This window comes from Otolemur garnettii, unplaced genomic scaffold (genome assembly GCF_000181295.1).
Source record: "Otolemur garnettii isolate 467f Iridium unplaced genomic scaffold, OtoGar3 scaffold00006, whole genome shotgun sequence".
NCBI classification, from domain to species: Eukaryota; Metazoa; Chordata; class Mammalia; order Primates; family Galagidae; genus Otolemur; species Otolemur garnettii.
Window position 1 is genome coordinate 26199759 of NW_003852401.1, and position 23881 is coordinate 26223639.

At 44.1% G+C, this 23881-nt stretch overlaps 1 protein-coding gene across 1 annotated transcript in view; it reads right to left on the reverse strand.

Moving 5' to 3' along the window:
* Positions 1–23881, reverse strand: part of DOCK8 (dedicator of cytokinesis 8) — a 217001-nt gene that overhangs the window by 76599 nt on the left and 116521 nt on the right. The window contains exons 15-22 of the mRNA XM_012814018.2: positions 11387–11504; positions 10035–10105; positions 8586–8724; positions 7864–7965; positions 5628–5723; positions 4789–5023; positions 2991–3155; positions 427–599 (exon numbers count right to left, since the gene is read on the reverse strand). Of these exons, the coding sequence (XP_012669472.2) occupies positions 427–599; positions 2991–3155; positions 4789–5023; positions 5628–5723; positions 7864–7965; positions 8586–8724; positions 10035–10105; positions 11387–11504 (1099 nt within the window). The remainder of the gene's footprint in view (positions 1–426; positions 600–2990; positions 3156–4788; positions 5024–5627; positions 5724–7863; positions 7966–8585; positions 8725–10034; positions 10106–11386; positions 11505–23881) is intronic.

A 23881-nucleotide genomic window follows, 5' to 3' on the forward strand; every position in this document is an offset into this window, starting at 1 on the left:
GCTGGCTGGGGGCCTGTAGCTCAGTGGCTAGCACGTCAGCAACATACACTGTAGCTGGTGTGTTCAAATCCATTCTGGGCCTGCCAAACAATAATGACAACTACAACCAAAAAATAGTCAGGTGTTGTGGCCTGTAATCCTAGCACTCTGGGAGGCCAAGGTGGGTGGATTGCTGGAGCTCACTTGTACCAGACCAGCCTGAGTCAGAGCAAGACCTTGTCTCTGAAAATAGCCGGGTGTTGTGGCGGGCACCTGTAGTCCCAGCTACTTGGGAGGCTTTGATAAGAGAATCACTTAAGCCCCAAGAATTTGAGGTGCTGTGAGCTGTGTCGCCTCTATTGAGGGCGACAAAGTGAGACTCTGTCTAAATAAATAAATAAATAAATAAAAGCTGTGTCACCTTCCAGGGTTTGACATCTTCCCTACCTTTGAAGACATAATGTTTTTAACTTCCTCATCTGCTGTGGAGTGCGTGGTCCCTGCGAGGTCCGGATTACTGCTGCTCATCACCCGGGCCTGCAGCAGCTTCGAGCTCACAGCAGCAGCAGACGTGCGCCCATACGTGTGGTAGCGGGGGTCTGGGAGGGCTGTGGGTGCACCTGCACCCCACCAGGCATAGATATGTCAACAGAAAGGGGACCAGAGTCACTTCCTGAGCTTAAGAAGGAATGGATAAGGGACAGGCTAGACACAAGCCCTCTAGACTTGGTCTTGGAATTAAGGTCTTGTTATCAAGTGCCAGGGGTGGAGTGGGGAGGAAGGCATTCTTTGGGGGGAAGTAGATAGGTCCCGGGGCACTGAGGAGTGGTGAGGACTATGGTAAACTGGAGACACACACCTCATCTACAGGCAGGGCTGCTACTCAGCTCCAGCCAATTATTGCCATGGGAATCAGACCACCCTAGCATTGCCAGAGCTTCTCATTTCTCCCAGGAAGCTGAAAATGAGGCAGTGCCCGTAGCTCAGTAGGTAGGACGCCAGCCACATACACCCAGCATGGCAGGGTCCAACCAGACCCAGGCCAATTAAAGCAACAATGACAATTGCAACAAAAAAATACCTGGGCTTTGTGGCGGGCGCCTATAGTCCCAGATACTTGGGAGGCTGAGATAAAAGAATCGCTTAAGCCCAAGAGTTTGAGTTTGCTGTGTGTGGTGACACCACAGCACTCTACTGAGACTCTTGTCTAAAAAGAAAAGAAGAAGAAGCTGAAAATGTGGGCATTTTTTATTTATTAATATTTATTTTATTATTATTATTATTTTTTTAGATAGAGCCTCAAGCTGTCACCCTGGGTAGCGTGCTGTGGCATCACAACTCACAGCAACCTCCAATTCCACCTCCTGCCTCCACCTCCCAAATAGCTGGGACTACAGGCACCCGCCTGGCTATTTTTTGGTTGCAACCATCACTGTTGTTTGGTGGGCCCAGGCTGGATTCGAACCTGCCAGCTCTGGTGTATGTGGCCGGTGCCTTAGCCACTTGAGCCACAGGTGCCAAGCCATTTATTAATATTTAAATGTTCACAGTTTTTAAATTCACGAAGTTAGGTTTCCTGAGATTCAAAACTCCATAGAGTCACTTGAACCTTCTGAGAATAAACACATACCATGTATGGATGATTTTTATCTTTAAGTATTTGCATATTTGAAAAATGTTTGTATGAGTCTATCAGATATTACTAGTATTTTAAAAATGCAATTAACATTACAGATTTCAGACAGCACCTGTGGCTCAAAGGAGTAGGGCCCTATATATCGGAGGTGGCAGGTTCAAACCCAGCCCTGGCCAAAAACTGCAAAAAAAAAAAATTACAGATTTACTTGCAATGAGGGTGCCTGCCAGTCTATTAGGGTGCATAGACTAATAAAAATGCCAAGTTTATCTGGGCCTGGAATTTTGTGAACTCATTGCTGCTACTTCTTACATCATGCTGCCCATGGGGAAATGGGTTATTACTGTTTCAAAAGTTCAGTTTGGGGGAAATGACAAACAGGATTTATTTTCTCATAATAAAAAGTTTAAGAACCATGATATATATATTATTTTCACCATTAGATATATATTATTTTCACCAGGTGCGGCGGCTGACACCTGTAATCCCAGCACTGGGAGGCCAAGGTGGGCGGATTGCCTGAGCTCATGAGTTTGAGACCAGCTTGAGCAAGAGTAAGACCCTGGTCTCAAAAAAACAGCCAGGATGGGCGGTACCTGTGGCTCAGTGGGTACCCACCAGCCCCATATACTGAGGGTGGCAGGTTAAAACCTGATCCCAGCCAAAGTGCAACAAAAATAGTTGGGCATTGTGGCTAGTGCCTGGAGTCCCAGCTACTCGGGAGGCTGAGGCAAGAGAATCGCCTAAGCCTAGGAGTTGGAGGTTGCTGTGAGCTATGTGATGCCAGGGCACTTTACTGAGGGTGATAAAGTGAGACTCTGTCTCTACAAAAACAAACAAACAAAAAAACAGCCAGGCATTGTGGCGGGTGCCTACAGTCCCAGCTACTTGGGAAGCTGAGGCAAGAGAATTGCTTGAGCCCAAAAGTTTGAGGTTGCTGTGAGCGGTCTATCAAGGGTGACAAAGTGAGACTCTGTCTCAAAAAAACAAACAAAATATATACACACACATATACATATATACATCTATATGTGTGATATATATATATACACATTTTTTTTCCCCTTATCATTAGTATCCTGGAATTCTAGGGATCCACTGGCACTTTCCCATTTTTTGAAAAACAGCTCCTCAACTGAATCATAAACTGGCACGTGGGTAAAGGCCAGTGAGGGATTATCAACGGGCACACAAATGGGCTTAAAGTGTAAAAAGAGTAAGGAGGAAGGAAGAAAGATCTACAGAGAAATTCTTCTGATTTCAGCATTCATACATGTTTTGTATCATTCTGAAAAATAAAATGGAACTTCTGGGTGTTTTCTTGTGAGTGACATGGCAACCGGGGGAGATGTGACCCCATGCCGCGGAGCGCTACCTGGCTTGGGCGAGTCGCGCTGCAGCGAGGGCAGGCGGAAGACGTAGTGCACGTAGGAGGCCAGCAGGCAGTTCCTCCCGTGCTGGTCCTTGCTCAGGTCCTTGCTGTTGTGCAGGCTGTTGGCGATGGCCACCACGGACTCGAAGGCAAACTGGGAGAAGTTGGCTGAGAAACCAAGAGAAAAGTGGGTGATGCCAGTGCATCCTGACCATTCACTGACCTACGTGACAGGGCTGCTGAAGACTGTGGCCCGGCCGGGTGAGGCCCAGGCTGGGGCTCTGCTTACCACAGATGACCTCACACTCCCTTTTTGTGCTTCCTCCTCCTGCCACTAATTGGCATGATGATTTTTCATGGGAAAGACCTGACTGTCCAGATGTCTCTCCTCTCTGAACCACGCTGTATCTGGTGCTACTCAGTGGGGGCTGCAAACTGACATTATCAGCGTCACTGAGATGCTACTTAGAAATGCAGAATCTCACCCTCCACCCTGGACCTACTGTGTCAGAATCTGCATTTTCATCAGTCTTAAAGGAGACCCCATAGCCTTTAGCAGTCATCAGGTGATGCTTATGTCTGCTCTGACTTGACCCGTGTGGTTACACAACTCAGATTCTTGTACAGATTAACCTAAAAATGTATGCATAGCATGGCAGTCCTCACAGCGGGTCAATACAGACTCCTGATTTACTGGAGATACCCTCCTGATCTGGTGTTCCAAGCCTCCGGAGTTTGGCTCCAACCTACTTATCCAACAGAGTACCCTTTTTTGCCCATGTTTAACTTCCCTTAAAAGAGGCAATCATCCTATTATCCCATCAGATGGCCACTCTTTCTTACCTCTGTGACTATTCGCATGCTGTGGTCCTCACCTAGAAAGCATTCCTTGCTCCTATCTGTAAACTCTGATATTTTAGTACAAGTCCCAGCTTCTCCAGGAAGACTCTGGTACCACCCCAGTACAGGGCTTAAGGGAAACTGAATTATGCCCTATCCCAACCAGTCTACTCTGACCCTGGTCATGCCTCTAATAATGCTCTAATAATAATGCTTTTGACATTATTCCCAAAGGAAATTTTATACATTGTATTTAATTTGTTAAAAATAAGTATTTAAAATAGACTATAAGAGAGAAAACAGGTGAGTGGTTACCAGGGGGCTAGGAGGAGGGGTGACTGGGAAATGACTGCTAAAGGCTACGGGGTCTCCTTTAAGACTGATGAAAAGATTCTGGAATTAGATAGTGATGGTAACTGCCCGACCTTGTGAATATACTAGAAACCACTGAGTGGTACACTTTGAAAGAGTGAATTTATGGTTTGGGTATTGTATTTCAATAAAACCCCCAGTCACACTGCATTTCAGTTTAGAGTTCCTTCCCTCCATTTAATATGGGTTGTGTTACTTCTTTAAAATGCCGTATTCCTTTGTTAATAAAAAAACCCCCAAAATATCTTAGAGGCAAAATAAAGGCCTCAATTACCAGGAAAGGGATTTAAAAGACTGTCTCTAATCATGCAATAAAAATATATGTAAAACAAAGCCATAATATTAAGAACCCTATTTTAATATTTCTGTTTCATTTTAAACATGCACAGAGTCTCAAAAAAATAGCACTGAACTTGGCCTCCCTTGAACTCAGGAAAGAAAAATCACCTTGTCCCCAAACCAGGTTTCTGTAGTATAGTGGTTATCATATTTGCCCAATGTTGTCCCCAGACTCTTTGGAAAATGATGTTTCATTGACCAGGACAATGCCCAGCTGCTCCTGCCTTCTCCCAGCCCCGAGGCCTGTTACCTGTCTGGCCTGCGATGACCATGGGCTGCACAGACAGCTGGAAGAGCTTGTCCAGCACCAGGTGCAGGAAGAGCACCAGCGGCTCCAGGCGGGACGAGTTCAGGCAGATGATACTGAGCTTCAGCTCGTGCTCCAGAGCTGTCTCACTGATCTTCTGGTCCAGCACACGGATGGGGAAGGTCACCTGGCTCTCCAGGGAGTGGCAGAGAGTGAAGAACTTCTCCAGGTGATTGTCCTGGGGAGGCAGAGAGCAGGCATCAGGGGGTCCTCACCCCATCAGTGCTCACCGATGGATTCATAAACACAATCAAACAGCTCTTTATGGGTAGAACTCCTTATCCAGGTTTCAGACCAGAAGTTCTAAGACACGATGTTCTGACCAAAGTTATGAACTTCTTTGTAGAATACGGTGCACAAAATAGGACCTATGAATAATTATTAACTAAACAAAAAGTAACTTATGCTTTGGCACCGCAGAGGTCAGCATACCAGGTAGACACACTGAACTGGCAGAATTATAGAGGGAAATGAGATCACAGCAGACAAGTCTTTCAAATCAAGTCTACCCAGAAAGTTTCTCAATGGACAGTACAGAGACTAGGTCCTTTCATTTAGGTGCTTGATATTTTTATAAAGTCTTTTTATTCAAATGACAGTTAAAACCTGAATAGGCTTGCAAATGTCCACAAAGAACTAAGGTTTTTTTTAAATTTATCCTTAGACAAAGATGTTCATTGTTTCATTTGTTTTTTAGCCTGTCCTTAGGTTTCTCTGCAGCATCTTCATCTTCACTATTAGCCGTCAGGGACTGATTTGAAGTTGGCCCTGACGTCCCTTACCTGGGTGTGAACGGAAGAAACAGCCTGCACTTCAATATTAAAAACTCCTTTATGTCCTTCAGCCCATTTAATGGGAGGATTCTGTAAAGGGACTTTCTGTGTTAAAGAGAGAGAGAGAAAAAAAGATTAGCAATCCAATCCCCTTTTCTGATTACAAAGAGTGCAAAGCAACTTGCCTATAAATGTCAGGTTTATACAAATAAAAAACTCTCTTAAAAACTACTATAGCTGATGTTGGAGGCAGAGCCCTGGGTTCAACGTTGTAATTCTGCTCCAAACTAGTGATTTTTACTAAGACAAGTCAATTAAACTCTCTGGGCCTTGGTGTTCTCCTGTTGCAAGAAGGCTGAACTGGGCAGTCTGTCTCTAAGCTCCCGTCCAGCATTGATGATCCTGGACTCTGAAGACTGAAATAAAGTAAACTTCCAGCAATTTTCCCATTAATTGAGAATGTCAGGACAAAGTATAGAAAGTCTTTACAAGACATGAAATTCTAAAGCTTTTGAGTAACTGAAATTAATTTCCATCTGAACAAAGTGTTTCTAAGCAGCAGGCCTGTTTGACTCCTGCTTTGACTACTCATAGTGATTCTTTTATACCATTTCTGTGTCAATATGTGTGCGCGGGCCTTAGAGGCAGTGTCTTGCTTTAAGTTCCCATTGGAATTGCGTTCCTCTAGAGATGCCGTTTGGTGTTGAGGGAGGGGGGCCTAGTCTGGGTCTGTATCTGTCTCATTTTAATGGAAGGAAGCATGCTATACTTGGAAGGGTAGATGTGTGCCTGGGATGCAGACCTTTGGGGCCAGTCACAAAGGGCAAAGTCACAAACTGGGGCTCAAAACTTGCCCCAGCCCCAGAGAGTGTTAGAAAGTTTTTGAATTGCCAACATTTGAAAGTTAGAAAATTTCCCATAAAAGACTTCTCTTCTAACTTCATTTTAGAACTAGAAGGTATGACAACATTAGCCTCCAGCATGGCACCAATCTGCACAACCAAGGGAAGGCCAGCAGGACCTTTAGAAGGGATAGACAGTCCTGAGAGTGAACAAATCTCACCATGCCCACACGTTCATACGTTATTCCTCCAATGCCTGTGGGCACAAGTTTGCCATCTTTGATCCAAAATGGCACTCTCCAATGGAAATACACTATGAGCCATACGTGTACTTTTATTTCTGTTCTCTTATTTTTATTTTTTGGAGACAGGGTCTCACTATGTTGCCTGGTCTAGAGTGCAGTGGGGCCATCATAGTTTGACCTCTAACTCCCAGGCTCCAGTGATCCTTCTGCCTCAGCCTTCCCAGTACCTGGGACTACAGATGTGTGCCACAATTCCTGGCTAATTTTTGTATTTTTTGTAGAGACGGGGTCTCATTAAGTGGCCCAGGCTGGTCTCTGACTCCTGCTCTTATGTGATCCTCCAGCCTTGGTCTCCCAAAATGCTGGGATTACAGATGTGAGCCACCGTGCCCAGCATGCATCCTTATCTTTTAAGATACATACTAAAATATTTATAAATAAAATGATATCACACCTGGGATTTGCTTCAGAATAACATTTGTTGATGTAAACCTATACAGGGAGCTGAGACGTGTGAAGTGGTGCTGGTGTGGTCAGGATGGAGAGTCCCCTGGCTCCCTTTAAGAGGGTGCATTGCAGCAGAGTAGATGGGTGAGAGGAAGTGCAAGAAATAGGTGGGGGAATTGGCCCTGGGATCGTTAGAGCAGTGGTTCTCAACCTTCCTAATGCCGCAATGTATTTTCATTGTTAAAAAGGGGTCGCAACCCACAGATTGAGAACCACTGTTTTAGAGGAATAAGACCAGCAGTAACAACCTGGGGGCTGTGACAATTGACCCGAGGAAAATGGATAGAAACTGGCCAGCGAATCTTTTATAAGGATCCTTGCTGGGAGCCGCTGCTTATCACAGGTGGGCTCAATTTGCCTCCTTTTCTGTAATTTATTATTCTGAGGTAGATAATGCAATGTAAGGCTGCCTTGGGTGCAGGTTGTATCCACTAGACATTCTGATTTGCTGCCCTCTAAAGGAATGAGGTTTCCCAGCCAGTTGTTACTCCCTCCCATGCTGTGAGAACAATGTGTAATCAGAAGACAGTGTGCTCTGGAAAACCCAGGGAGCATTCTAGGCTACATCTAAGAGAAGGGGAAGGGCATCTGGGAAGGTAATCCAAGACTGCGGCTGGACAAGAAGCAGCTGGCGGCCAGCTTGCTGGTTACCTCGGCAGAATGCATGGAGTAGTTGGGTGGCAGTTTTTCTAAGGCAACTGGGAGACAGTAGGATCCAGTCTGAAGACGTTCGTTTAAGAGAATTGGCAGCCACTGAAACAGATGATGTAAAGAGTAAAGCGGTATTTATTACAGCATATGATTCTGGTCATTTATCTAGCTCACAATCATCAAATGCAACTAAACAATGATTAGATATTGACCAGGGCTCTTTTGGGCAGTAATTTCTGTCAAGTTCTTTGCATTTTAAATTCCCCGAGAGCTCCTGAGATGGTAATATCAATGATTTACTGCTTTCGGAGCCAAAGCAGTAGCATTTTTCTTCATAGCCAATGTTTGTGTGTGTCTGAGCAACATCACTGTTCATTTTGCCTTTTATATTTTTGAAAGAAATAACTGTTTCCCCCTTGGGGGGAAAAGACCTAGTTGTATATGTGATGTGTACATATTAAATTTAAAAATAACAGACATTGCAATGCTTCTTTAAAAAATGAGTATTCCTTCAGTGTCTATCACCTGCTAGCTTTCCAGTCCTGAAATGTGATGTTTGCTAAGTCAAACCATTTCTGTTCTTTGCCATGATCTGGTTTAGCATGTTTTGCTACTTCTGACAAGATACAAAGCAAGTGAATAGAATTTAATTGTTTATCTCAGCAGGGGCCTTGGATGCACCAACAGCCGCAGCATGAGTCGGCAAGTTACAAACAACTCACTGAATATCCCAGCAGACTTTCTACGGAGGCTCCTTGCTTCTGCTGACAGCTGATGTGATAGAAGGTGAACAGGAGGTGATGATGGACTGTGAGCTTAGCAGGGAGCTTAATTTTCACTTCTTCATAAAAATCAGGAGACCTGTTTCAAAAGCACATTGTACACAAATAGCTTTTAGCAAGAAGGATGACTTCTCTGACTCTAAATTGTAACACCACAGACCCTTTGCTCCTCAGAATTTGCCTGCCTGGCGTTAAGGCTTCCCATTTCACATTGTTCTGCTCCTGAGCAGGAAGTCCTTGAGACCATGTTATTAGATACATGTCAGTTACACCACCGCTCACCAACTAAAGCCTTTGTCAGGAAGAAACTCCTCCCACATGATGGAAAAAGACAGCAACTTAATTTGAAAGGGGATGAGGTGCCTTACTAGGACTCCTCTGTCCATCTCTGCCCCCAGAAGAGAGCCTGCCCATGGCTGCTGTCATCAAGGGACAGGAGAAGCAAATGAATGATGCAGGAGAGACATGTTAACTGAATTAGGGAGTCCTCGCTGATTCACCGAGAGCTTCTTCACGTACATTACCTCATCTAATCTTATCCCAACCCTGGAATGTGGTCAACTGACGTACTTGAATGGGCCATGGGCCGAGGTTACACTTACTGATGTAAACGTGTGCAGGGAGCTGAGAAGTGTGATGTGGTGCTGGTGTGGTCACGATGGAGAGTCCCCTGAGCTCCCTCTAAGAGGGTGCATTGCAGCAGAGGGGCTGGGCAAGAGGAAGTGCAGGAAACAGGAGGGGGAACTGGCCCTGGGATCTTTAGAGGAATAAAACCAGGGGTAACCACCTGGGGGCTGTGATAATTGACCCAGAGGAAAATGGATAGAAACTGGCCCGGGAGTCTTTTATAAGGATCCTTGCTAGGCCAGGATCAAACCCAATTCTATCTGACACTGCACAGATGTCCCTCTGTTAACTGTGGAATGTGAGCAACAGTTTAGACATGATTCTGTGACTCAACTGCTGATATATTAATGAGAGTGCTGTGTTTCCTTTGGGCAACTTAAAGTTTGTACTGGGGCAGGTGCGGAGTGCTCCAGAGGACAAGGACATACGCAGGAGAACTGGAGCCTGCTTCTGGCCACTCCAGTACCTCAAAGCAAGTTAGAAAATTTATCTTTTTAACATTATACAACCTGTCTGGATCACAGTAGGATAGAAGTCTCCAGAAGAGTCAAAACCATATTTGAGTCTTGAAGATACATTCTTTTTTTCAGTTTTAGTTAATGGCAAAGTTATGCATCTCCAACACAGGATCACGGAACTGGCATGAATTTCCTTTGTCCCCGAATTATCAAAACTTTTGGGAAGAATCACCCAGGGGACTCAGAAAAGCCAGGAGATAACGAAACAGTCTTGCATATATTTAGAACTCTGAAATATACTTACTTATTATGGTATGTAATGGCTGTGTACACTTCCTGCAGAAATTCAGGCCCACTGGACTTTCCAAAGATGACCTGTTCACCAATATATAAAGGATCAAACTAATAGCGACATTTGGGTGCTATCAAATTGACTATCATCAGGTTAACAGAGTGTTCTGGTCTCACAGAGCTGTATTTTGTACATTAAGAGTTCTGGGGCGGTGCCTGTGGCTCAAAGGATAGGGCGCCGGCCCCATATGCCAGAGGTGGCGGGTTCAAACCCAGCCCAGGCCAAAAATAAATAAATAAATAAAAGAAAAGTTAAAAAAAAAAAAAGAGTTCTGATTTCTATAACTGGTCCTACTGGTGCAGAAGAATTGGCTGTGAAAGGGAAACTGAGGTTCCAAGGGGCTTTATTAGAGACTAAAGGCCACAGGCATGTGCAATAGAAACAGCTTTGACCCCTAACAATAATTCTTCCCTGTGGAACCAAGAAGACCGAGATGTGACCAGAACCCAAATGGACTCTTTCACAAACAAGGGGTTTATTGGCTCAGAAGGTCCAGGGCTACCCCAACATACCTAGCTGTAAAGGATCAAATCAAAAGCCAATTAACATTCCTAAATCCATTCCCTTGTCCGCCACGCACCAGACTCCAAATTGTAAAGACAAATTTGAATCTGTCTCCTGCCTTCTTACTGGCTGGTGTCACCATAAAGCCCCCCTTTACTCAAGAGCTGGTCCCATAGTATTAGCTTCTGTGTGCATCAGGCAATGAGCCCATATGTTTGATAACAAGGGCACACTGCATTATATATTATTCGATATCTATTTTGCCTCAGGCTGAGGATCCATTCTTAAAAAGTGTTGAGGTGGTGTGTTTTTGTTACCCATGTTATTATTTTTTAATTATTATTATTAAAGCATAGCTGTTGTTACGCATATCATGAGATAGTACTTCACATGGATTATTAGCAGATGTGACCTGAGGCTTGGGTAAGTGTGTAATGCAGCGTATACGCAGAAGATGTTCAGCAAACGTGGCAGACACTGGAGCCATCTCCTTACCTTATACGCTTTAAGAGCGGTGGTCCTATGGGTAACATGGAAAGACCTTATGATTTTTTTTTCAGTCCTCTAAAATGATCTATATTGCAAAGTCTTTCCACCGAATAAGTTAAGAAAGGGGCTTTCAGTTTAGCCTGACCTTGTTTCCCCATCAGTGGGGAACAAAAGCCTTCGCACCTGCTGAGTAGCATTGGCTTGAATCAGACGTTCTCTGTACATTGACGAGCCCTGGATTTGATCCATGTGAATTGACCAGGGAGTACAGCCCACCCTGGTTTGAGGCAAATGTTTATTTCCCTGCTTACCGGCATAGCACTGCTAGCATCTTCTCCACACATAAACTGAATCTTTATTGTAATATTCCGGGCAGATGCTAGCTTGTTAGCGAAGTTCAGCCTCTGTGGGTAGACGTAGAGAAGATTTCTGGAAAAGAAAAGAAAAAGAATCAATAAACAGGTCTAGAGTTTATTTTAACCAAGTTCTTCAGTGAATGCTGAGGTCCAGACTCGTGGGGTGATTATTCTGAAGGAGAGTTTTCTTTCAGAAGTGAAGAATTGGGGGAGGAGTGAGTGAATTACTGTTGATTCTTCCTCCCCAGCTGCAGTCATCTGAAAATAACCAATATTGCTCTCTGGTTTGCTACACGTAAAGATACGCCCGCCATAGATCAGACAGTCTTCACGTCTTAGGATGTAGACGTTTGCCTAGAGGAAATTGTACCTCTCTCACACAGATAAGAAAGGAAGAAAGGCTCAGTTAATTTTATCTTGCCCAATAATGAATGCTCTCAGGTATTCTAGCAGAAAAACAATGCTTGGAACCATCAGAAATGCACAGGAGCTGTTACTTTGCATGTTCCCAAGTTGAAAGACCGTGGAGGTAAACACATAGCATTCCTACATGTCTCCTACTCCCATCTCCAAGTTGGGTGATTCACTGGAGGCAGGAACGGGGTGACAGTGCCAGATCAGATTTGTTCTGCTCCCAGCACTGTGTCCTGTGACCCCCAGGCTGATGTGGCTTTTGCACAGTGGTCATTACTGTGGCCTGGAAGGACACACTATTACCCTTGATTTGGCCTTTGTTTCCAGCCCTTTCTCGCTACTTGTTAGTCCCCTATCTGAGTCACAATTAGTTGCAAATGATCAACTGCACCGACCACTTCTTACATTCAAATGGGTAAGATGATAAATGCAAGGCAACAATTTCATCAAAAGGAAATAGGATTTACTTAGATGATGGGCAGAATACACAACGACTCCCACTGTCAGTGAAGTGTAGATGGGCCACTCAGAAAAGCGGATGTCAGGCCATGACAGAGTAAAGGGATTCACACAGAATTCCGGGGTGCATGAGCTCCAGCTTTAAAGATGAGACAGCCTGCGAGTTAGCTACAGAGCAGGCAGAGCTGCTATGGGCACTGCTGTTTCTATTCTACCACGCGTCTGTCTCAGCAGCACCTCCCAAATCTCGCTTTGCCTCAATTAAGGCAGCCCAACCCTGACGCGGTAGATAGAGTTGAACCACACGTGCTATCAGGAGAGGATGTGGGTGTGGCAATGGTGAAGACGGAAGAGAGTTTACAGTTGGGGTAGAGCGTGTGTGGGATACAGACCCCTCACTGCTCACTGCTCACTCTTGCTCATCTCCACGGCCACCAGTCAATAAGCAGAGCTAACGCTGATTGAGTAGTAGCACTGGGATTGGTTAAGGGTGTTGGCTCTGGGGCCAATGAACTCGGATGTGAATCCCACTGTTGCTTGTTGTGGAATATGACCTTGAGCAAGTTACTCAGCCTTTCTAAAGCTCCTATGGGGCTAATAACTGCACTGATGTCATAGGGCTGTGGTGAGCATTAGTGAGCAAAACTTGATGAATGATAGCTATTATGATGATTATTCCTCCACACAGGGAATAAGCCAGATAGGTGCACAGTCCAACCCACAGGGCTGTCTCTCCACCCCAAACCACCCCCAGGTCTCACACAGACACTGCACTGCTTTCCCAACTGCGTCTGACTTCATGCTTGCCCCTTACACCCTTCCTTACCTATTGGTCAGAAGGCTCTTTCAAAGATGTAAAGGAAATGATGTCAGGCCTCTGCACAGGATTCCCCAAATTTCCATCACGGTCCTACGTGTTCTGGCCCTTGGCAATGTCTCTGATCTTATCTCTCGTCACCCTCCCACACTGGCCTTTTTTCAAAACCTAGAAAATTCCAAACATATTCCTTCCGCTGGGCTTTTGTACCTGGTTCCCCAGAGGGCTCCCCGGCTCTCAAAATACCTGGTTTTTCCTCATCTCTTGGGTTTCAGCTCACATGTCGTATGTGAGGGCTTTCCTACTGTTCTATTTAATTGGTCCCTTCCATTCTCACACACATTTCCTCTCTTTTATAATCATAAGATTGTCATATATTAAGTTGATTATGAAAGTAATGTGTGCCCATTTTTTTTTCAATCACAAATAATTGAGAAGTACAGAAAAGTATGAAGAAAAAAATAGCCACCACCTGTGGGTCATTACAAAAGTTTTGAGATACACAAAAATCAAGACATGTAAAATCTGACCCTTCATCCTGAGTCTTGTTTTGTCATAAAAAAGATGGAGACTTTACATCTTTTGTATTAACCCGGATGGAGCTGAAGAACATTGTCCTTAGTAAAGCGTCACAAGAATGGAAAAGCAAGTATCCAAAGTACAGAACATTAATATGAAACCAGTGGATGAACAACAACAGTGGGAAAACCCCAAATCAAGTGTGGTGGGGAGGAGAGAAGGGGGAGGGGGACTGGTATGCTCTCACCTAACGGGGTAACCGGGGTGTATGGTACACCTCCTGGGTGAAGGGCTCTACTACAACTTGGACTTCACCTAACAAGTGCAAATGACGTAACCTAATCATTTGTACCATTATATCAATCTGAAATTAAAAAATGAATAAATCACAACCGGTGTGCGTGTGTGTGCGCGTGTGTGCATGCTCGTGCTTGCGCGCACACGCGCGCGCACACACGCGCGCATACACACACACACAGAGAAATGTAAAATCTGCTTGGAAGGGAACAGATGAAGCCCTCCGGCAACACCAATAAGCCGAGCAAGTTGAAACTTGCACGAGTGAATGGGAAAGGACGCTGTTGACTGTTTCTTAGGAGTGAAATAATAGACAGAGTCTGTCTCAAAACTTTCATAATAACTTAGTACCACTGCACTGAGGAAAATCATTGTTAAGACATTAGCATATTTCCAATTTAGACATGATATACAAAGACTTATCTTGTTTTTGTGTCACTTAATGTTATTCAATTATGACCATTTCCCCAGTGTGACAAAATATTCTTTTTTTTTTTTCCTTTTTCAGACAGAGTCTCATTCTGTTGCCCTGGGTAGAGTGTCCTGGCGTCACAGCTCTCAGCAACCTCAAACTCTTGGACTCCAGTGATTCTCTTGCCTCAGTCTCCCAAGTAGTTGGGACTACAGGTACCCGCCACAACACCCGGCTAGTTTTTCTATTTTTAATAGAGATAAGGTCTTACTTTTGCTCAGGCTGGTCTCGAACTCAAGCGATCCACCTGCCTCAGCCTCCCAGAGTGCTAGTATTACAGGCATGAGTCACTGCACTAATATGCTTAATAAACATGATTTTAATGGCTGCATGGTATTTCATATGTTGATTGTGCTGTAATTTACATGGGTCTCCAAAAATAAGCCTCTAGATCATGTCCTTATTTCTAATGATAAAGCCGTGATGGACACTCTATACTAATATATCTTGCCCCTCTACAAGTGTAGCATACTTTGAGAAGAATCCCTTTAAATTCTCCATTCTTCGTTTCTTTATCTTTGAATTAATTGAAAAGACACTAATCCATCTTTCTTTAATGCAATGACTGAAGGAATAATGAACCAGGGTTTGTAGAAAATGCTTTGAAGTAGCTGAAAGAAAGGGGCTGTGTAAATGCTAATAGTAGTAGCCCTGCCCTGGCAGGCTGCTGTCTCCACTCTCATCTCTCATGTTCCCCTGCAGGTGTCCGGCCACCCTGTCCTACACACTTGCAAGACTTACCAACAATTTTGCACGTTGCTCACCCCTGTGGTCAAACATCACTACCCCAGGTATTCCGTGGCATCCTGCCCCACGCCACATGCACTGTCCATAGAGCACACAGCTGGAAGGCAACTTTGAGAAAATTTAGTCCTTTAGTCCAACACCTCTTTTTTTGCAGGCCGGGTAACTAAGTCCCAGGAAGCATAAATGACTTTGCCTAAAAAAAATTTTTTTTTGAGACAGAGCTTCAAGCTTTCGCTCTGTGCAGAGTGCTGTGGCATCACAGCTCACAACCACCTCCAACTCCTGGGCTCAAGTGATTCTCCTGCCTCTGCCTCCCAAGTAGCTGGGACCACAGGCGCCCACCACAACACCCAGCTATGTTTTGGTTGCAGCCGTCATTGTTGTTTGGTGGGCCTGGGCTGGATTCTAACCCGTCAGCTTAGGTGTATGTGGCTGGCACCTTAGCCATTTGAGCCGCAGGCACCGAGCCAGCTTAAAATTTTTTTAAAGATGTGTCTCCCAAGCACCATTAGCTAAGTGGTACGTTTTGTAAACTGGCCTGGCTTAAATGACTAGAGGATAAGAATGTTTTCTCTTGGGAAGGAAGGTCTGCCTGCACGGTCCATAAACCAGGTCAGAGTAATTATTGACAAACTGATAAATAGGTTCCCATGTCTCACGTTAGCCAGAGAAAAGCCAAAGCATTATGAGAGGACAGCCCATGACCTTGGTGGGATAGCCCATGTTATGAAGGCAGAGGTCTTTCCAAGCATCCTTAGTACTAGAGGTCCAGTGTACGTGCCAGACATTTAGGATCGTCTCATCTTTGCCAGATGTGGACAAAAGTGGTTTTCTTCAATCATATGGCATCACCACAGAAAGAATAGGACGTTTGGTATTCAGAAGCAATTTTCTTTCCAGAGCCCCTCCAGATGGCTTTTCTTGATTACAGATTGTTCTGGAAACTCCAAGTTCTTTTCACTGATTCAGCATCAAGTCCTCAACTTAATTTTAAACTGCCGTAATTGAGCAGCTCTGGGGTTAAATTGTGGAATTTGGTCATTTTTAGATCAAACTGTAGACCACACACTCTGTGCTCTTACTATCATGAGTCCAACTTCTATATTTTTTGCTGAGAACAGCTTAACCCAGGAACCTTGAGATCATTCAAAGCCGTAACGCTAAAGACATCATTTTGGCTCTCCTGACTTTTTGCTCTTCTTTATCTGGTGCAAGGAAACAAAGAGGAGAACCTGCCCTTGTTACTTATTCCCATGGTAGATAACATTGACGTGCTCTCCCAAGGGCTCCTACAGCTTGGAGCTAAGCTCAAGGAGCAAGTAATCTACAGCAAAAAGCATGCAGGGCACCTGTGTCAGCAACTGCACACTCTGAACACTTCTTAACTGAGCTTTTAACACAAGTCAGCCAGCGGGAAAGAAGGGAAGAGGGCTTTGAGAGGACAGCTGAGCAGCTGGCCTGGAGGATGAAGGCCTCTGATGGCTGGATGGCGAGCTCCAGCCATCAGATGATGGCAGGGATGACGCACAGGGAGAAAGGTGAGGAGAGGCCGAAGTTGGAGGGTGCTGTGTTCTTCAAGGCAAGTGGACTCTGTTACAAACGCGATGGATGACATCATGGTGAGTACATCATTATTGATCATTTGAGTTGGCCATTATTTTAATGGATTGGAAAATAGGCCAGAGAAGGTAGGAGCCACAAAATTGTTTTTTTTTTTCCTATGAAAAAGGCCTGGTTAAGAAGAAGGGAGGTGAGAATTAACTCTTCATGATGCAAACGTTTATGTATCGTCCATTCCTAGAGATGATAACCTAAACCATGTTTTGAATTAAATAATCTGTGTCATTATTGCATCTGCCAAGGAGTTCATGGAGGACCAGTCAATCCCCCATGTCACGCAGCCAGAATCCCAGCCTTCTGTACTCTGAGAATATGTCACTCACAGCCAAAGGATTAAGTGTAGATGTTCAAGATAAAACTATGACCTTGACGTTTTTTTCTTGTGTGTCTCTTAGAAATTGGAATTGAAGGGAGTTAAATGGCTTGTATGCAGTGTATTGGGTCAAATGAAAATTCAGAAAATAAAATTTTACCCCGAGAAGGCTGTAAATATGCAAAAACTGAATATGCATGAAAGGTAAAGGCTTAAAGATGATGTGGGGAAATGAAAAAAGTAAATTTGACTTTGAAATGGAATTGGTGTCAATTTTGGTTTTCTTTCTGTTATTTCAATATGGAAACTGCAACAAAGTAATAATCTCAAATGTGTGGTTTTTTTTTTCTTTTTTAAAGAAAAGGAGAAGTCCTAATTTTGTGGCCTGGGTTATCTTCATTGTCTTCTGAATCTCCGTAGTGCATCTAATTTAAGCAGCTTTTATACTAGGGGAGATGGGTTTGTATGGAGGCCTTGTAAGTAGCCCTTACAAGCAAAATAATGGGGTGAAATTGTCATTTTAAAAACTGCAAAATGCTCTACAAATATAAGGTGAACAAGTCAATTTCCTCACCTGGAATACAAAGGTTGGGGTCAAGTCTCAAATGCAATGATCTCTAAGAACTGTTTTGTAAACTGCAAGCTAAGATCCAAATTAAAATGATCTTACTAGGATTGTGTGCAATAGTCAGGTGACTTACAAAAGGCCATTTGAATAACTCTGCAGGATTTTAAGCTGTTTGTATATGTTACTTGGGGCATTGATCAATCTTCCTGGAATTCTCTCTCTATCTTTCAATTTCTCCCCTTCTCTGTCTTCAATTTGTGTGTGTATCTCCTTCTGCCTCTTGTTTTCCCCGTCTCTGTGTCTCTCTGGTTACTACTTCCCGATATCCCTCCAGCACAGCTTCTCAGGAAACAGTGCAATGCTCTTTTTGAGGGAGCACTCCACTTCTCTGTTCCACGCCATTACCAAGTGTTTGACGATTTTCTGCTCTCAGTTGGAATTGGGTTGTGTATAGGGCCATTTCAATTCTCAGGTTGACGAGCACAAAGCCTAGGATCTATGAATATTGTAGGACTCCTCCCAAAATTTGAGACCCCCTCAAAATTATTAGCTCCAAAAATAAGAAAAGTAAAACCTCAAAATCAAAATGAGTGAATTTTTAATTAAATGTCTACCAAATGCAAAATTTTGTCAGTTAACCAATGGGAACGCCATTCAGTTGGACCCGCAGGGAAAAATGTTCCCTAATTCCAGGCAGCTATAAAATTATATATAAAGCATATGTAGTACATGAGGAAGTGGATATATCTTAATATATTTTAAATAACATGTGGCCAAGTGCTTCCAGCTTAAAGAGATCTTAAAAATGCTTTGTACGGAGATTGGGGGAAGGGAATAAAATGCCAGAGAAAATTGGTTTTTCTATTTCATTCATTTTTTTTATAGCTTGAAATACAAATGTTGGTTTAATGGCAAACTACCGGCGGCATGCAATTCTGATACAATACCATCGAAATGGCCTTAAACATAAAAAGCCATTTTTCTAAATAAACACTTACAACCCAACAATTTTGGCAATTTCAAAGTAATTTCTTTTTCTTTCCTTGTGCTTTAAGACTTTCCCTCTCCAGCCTTTTTTACAAACACAGAGCCAAAGAATTGATGAGCTCCTTGCTGAACTGGAAATGCAGCAAAACCACCTGCACAAATGAGATGCCCTCATTCAAAAACTACAGAGAAAGGTTGCTTCTTTTTACTCTCTATAGCAATTCGTGGTCAACAGTCTGATTCCATCAGAGTGAACTTCAAATGTCTGCTGATAGCAGGAATAGCTTATGATTATCTGGTGTCTTTTACTCAAAAGAGAATTGCAAATCTAGATACATTATTTCATGGTACGCGTGCAAGGAAAAGAGCTGAGGAGGTGACTTTATCATTCATGTTTCACTGCCAGGAAGCGTATTTTAAATGATTTCATTCCTCCTACGTGCAGGCGCTGATCTAAGCACCTACGACAGGTACTGCCGTTAGTCTCAGTCAGCAGTTGATAAAACAGAGAGCATGCATAACTTGTACAAGGGGACATGCTAGCAAACGGCATAGTGCACGTCAAATCTAGGTGCTCTGAAGCTAGACCCAGTGCCTGTAATCCTGCTACTTTTTAAAAAAATTTTATTTTCACAACAGAATCTTACACTGTTGCCCTGGGTAGAGTGCCATGGTATCATCGTAGCTCACAGTAACCTCAGTCTCTTGGGTCAGGTAATCCTCCTGCATCAGCCTCCCAAATGGCTAAGACTAGGTGTCCCCAACCACACTAGGCTAGTTTTGCCCCCTATTTTTTGTAGAGAAGGGGTCTTGCTCTTGCTCAGGCGGGTCTCAAACTTCTGATCTCAGGCAATCCACCCACCTTGGCCTCTCAGAGCACTACGATTACAGGCATGAGCCACTGTGCCCCGCCCACTGCTATTTCTAAGAATAAAAGTAAACAGTCTCTTTGGTCAATGATCAGACTCACCAGAAGTTTATTATAATGTGGTCTTACAATATTTATAAAGGCTAAAGAATGTTTCTCTAAATAAACTATGAGAAGGCTCGGTATTCATAGCTGAATGGTTAGGGCACCAGCCACATATACTGGGGCTGGCAGGTTTGAACTTGGCCTGAGCCTACTAAACAGTGACAACTTCAACAAAAAATAGCCAACTGTTGTGGTGGGTGCTTGTAGTCCCAGCTACTTGAGAGGCTGAGGCAAGAGAATTGCTTAAGCCTGTGAGCTGTGACTCCACGTCACTCTACCCAGGGGGATGTAGTAAGACTCTGTCTAAAAAAATAAATAAATGAACATGAGATGTTTGAAAAGGTTTGAAATAGCATGGTTATAATAAGAGTGCTGACCTCAGAGTTAAGGGGCCAGCTGCTGCCTGTGAGGATACCCTCAGCGCCTCTTTCTGATCCTGTGCCGTTTCCCAGGGCAGGAAGCCTTGTGGGACTCGGACGGATACCCTACAACAGGTTTGACCCTCTGTTTTTCTTGCTCTGATTTCTGAAGACAGAGCCTCGTCTTGTTTTACAGAGACAGGGTGCTGCTCTGTCATCCAGGCTGGAGTGCAGTGGAGTGATCCCAGGTCACTGCAGTCTTGAGCTCCTGGGCTCAAGAGCTCCTGTCTCAGCCTCCTGGGTAGCCAAGACTACAGGTACATATCACCACACCTGGTTGATTTAAAACACTTTTTTTTATAGAGATGGGGTCTTGCTATCTTGCTCAAGCTGTTTTCAAACTCCTGGCCTCAAGATATCCTCTTACTTCAGCCTGTCAAAGTGCTGGGATTATAGGTGTGAGCCACTGCACCCAGCCTAAATAGAGGTTTTGATGTTTAAAATACATCGAGTGCAAATTAAAGCTAGAAATCTCAAAGCTTAATATTTTATATATTCTGCAATTATCTGGAAAACCTACAGGCCTAGTGTGGTTGTATTTTTTATGTGTAAGCATGCTTTGTGAATATGTGCACATGAGCCAGCTAAAACTTTGCTACTCAAAGGGTGGTTCAGGGAGAAGCAGCATCAGTATCAGCATAGCTTTACCTGGGAGTCAATCAGAGCTGCACCACAGCTCTGCTGATTCAGAACCTGAAATGTAACACCACACCAGGTGACTCAAATGTACCTTCAAGTTTGAGACATACTTATCCAAAATAATTGGTTTGTTTTTAATTAGGCAGACAAATGTATCTTATCATTGTGCTTCCCTTTTTTGCTTGGCTGCTAGGAAGCTCAAATTTGTGGGTGACTAAGGAACTGTCAAAGACCTTAATGTATATGGTATTCTACATGCATATTAACTTTACCTAAGTTTAGATTGATTTCCCTTTATATATTTTCCTTTCACTCAGAAATACCCTGGTTCTACAATCTCTATAAGCTTCCTCAGATACTTTTTAGAATGAGAAGTTTCAAATAAATGCATAAAAATAAAACATCTGCCAGGCATGGTGGCTCACGCCAGTCATCCCAGTATTCTGGGAGGCCGAGGCAGGTGGATTGCTTGAGCTCAGGAGTTTAAGACCAGCCTGAACAAGAGTGAGACCTGGTCTCTAAAAATAGGTGGGCATTGTGGTGGGCACCTGTAGTCTCAGCTCCCTGGGAGGCTGAGGAAAGAGAATCACTTGAGCCCAGGAGTTTGAGGTTGCTGTGAGCTGTGATGCCACGTCACTCTACCCAGGGTGACAGAGTAAGACTCTGTCTCAAAACCAACCAACCAACCAACCATTTGCCATGTCTTGTCTTGTCATTCTGTGGCCACAGTCTCATGCCATTATTTGTGTTTATTCATGTTTTCAATATTTGAGGTTAGATCAGAGAGTAAACTCAACAAGAAAATCAGTGAAAAATGGAAATGGGAGAAGACCCTGATGTATATGATGGGAGAACGTCTTATCTTCAAAGTCAGAGCAAAAACAAAGATGGGTAAAATCTGTCCCAGGGCAGCAGTCAAGAGTCCCACAAGGCTGCCTGCCCTGGGAAAAGGTACTAGCAGTGTCCTCCAAGGAGCAGCTTGCCCCGTGGTGACCTCTGTGCTCTGCGGGCCAGGCTGCCATGCTTTGTAGACATGGAGGCACTGTGTTCTGAATATCAGGGACCTCTTCGCCCCCAACCCCGAAAAAAAGCAAACGTGGTTAAGAAGCCAGAGAGAAAATGTTACCAAATTTTTTAGAAACAGTATGATAAATGACCCAATACAGTCTCTCTACAGTCTTTTTTTTTGGCCAGGGTTGGGTTTGAACCCACCACCTTGGCATATGGGGCCAGCGCCCCACTCCTTCGAGCCACAGGCACTGCCCCTCTACAGTCTAAACAACAACAACAAAAAACACATTCAAAGTTAGAAATGAGAGAGAAACAAAACAACAGCCAACCCTAAAACCTCTTACCATAGCATTTTAAAAGATTTCTTTTGTCGGAAGAATCCATGCTTTCTCAATTGATGAACTGCAATTTGAACATTAGAGAAGGCAACTTTATATAGAACAACTCTTATGACTACTAATCACCTCTGAACATGAATGAATTGATACAGCTGCTACGACATTTGCAGAATGCCTGTTCTATTACATCAGTCCTCACTCCCCACCCTCCTTTTCATGAGATAGGTATTTTTTAAGTGAGAGACTGGGAAAGTAACATTCCTTCCGTTAACTAAAGCAGAACCTCGGGAATGCTGCCTTTTAGAATCAGGTGAAAGGATCTGTCCTTAAAATCCACTTACTTGTTTTAAGCCCAACTAATCTTCAATAGCAAAAACCCGAAGGGAAAGTTGGGATATTTACAGTCTTAGGTCTTATCCAGATCAGATTCCCGTTGAAAAGAATCACAAACATTCAAGTATTTGAAACCTGTTGGGAAACCTGATTGCTTTAAGGAAAAAAAAATAGTCTTTCTCTAATTCTGATTTAAAATGCTTTTTAAAGCATACTTTATTGAATTAACTGAAATATTTCCAATTAAAATAGCCATGTTGCCAAATTTCCTTTTGAAATACTTCCTAGATTTAACGTGTTATGCAGACTTGATATATGACCTTGCCTGCACGTAAGTCTCCAGACCCTTGGGACGTGAGTGCAGGAGGCAGAAACGGGGTGCACAAGGAGCTGGGGTGAGGTTTAAGAGGAAATGAGCTCTTCCTTAGTGTGACAGTTCAGGATTTCTCCCTACTGCTTTTTTTTTTTTTTTGAGACAGAGTCTCATGTTGTCACCCTCGGTAGAGTGGCATGGCTTCATAGCTCATAGCAACCTCAAACTCTTGGGCTCAAGCCATCCTCTTGCTTCATCCTCTCACATAGCTGGGACTACAGATGTACACTGCAACGCTCGGCTAGTTTTTCTATTTTTAATAGAGACAGGGTCTCACTCTTGTTCAGGCTGGTCTCGAATTCCTGAGCTCAAGCGATCCACTTTGTGAGCCACCATGTCTGGCCCGCCACTGCTCTTAATATAAGAGCATGCCAGGAAAACTACTTTAATCTTTGTGAAAACAAAATTTCCCCCTTTGTAGGCTTACTTGGAGTGTGGTTAGTGAGGGTAAGGGTTTGAGGATCTTTCCATCCGTAAGGATCTGTCAAAAAGCAGTTGTTTTTCTTTTATTAGGGAGCAATGCACTGCAGATGTCCTAGCAATATAGCAGCCTGATGGGAACGCTTGTAGTCCACGGGATGAATCTGCCCTTCCCGGCTCAGGCCCCACCTCTCACCCAGGCCCCACCCACTGGCTCAGGCCCCGCCCCTGGCTCAGGCCCCGCCCCCTGGCTCAGGCCCTGCCCCCAAACCCCCACCCCTTCTTGCTCAGGCCCCCACCCTGCCCACAACCAGAGCTGAAGCCTTTCTGTAGCTTGGTTAAGAACGGTGCTAGCAGCTGCCAGGATCGCCCAGTGATCTCCAACTCCTGATGTTTCTACCCAGCCTAGGTCCCTCCCTTGAGTGTGAGCTAGACCCAGTAATTTGCTTCTCATGAACAGAGTATGACAACAGTGTGGATGCTACTTTTGGGATTAGGTTACAAAAGGCCCTGGCTTCTCTCCTGCTTGCTCTCGCCTGCTCAAGTGTTCTGAGGAAGCCAACCACCACGCGGTGAGCCACCCTATGAGGAGACCAAGGTGGCCGAGAACTATGGAAGCACGAGTGGCCAACACGTGGGGAAGTACTGAGGCTCCCAACCTGACAACCCAAGAGTGCTAGACTCCGTCAGCAGCCGTGGGGGTGGGGTGTGGAAGTGGATCCTCCCCCTGC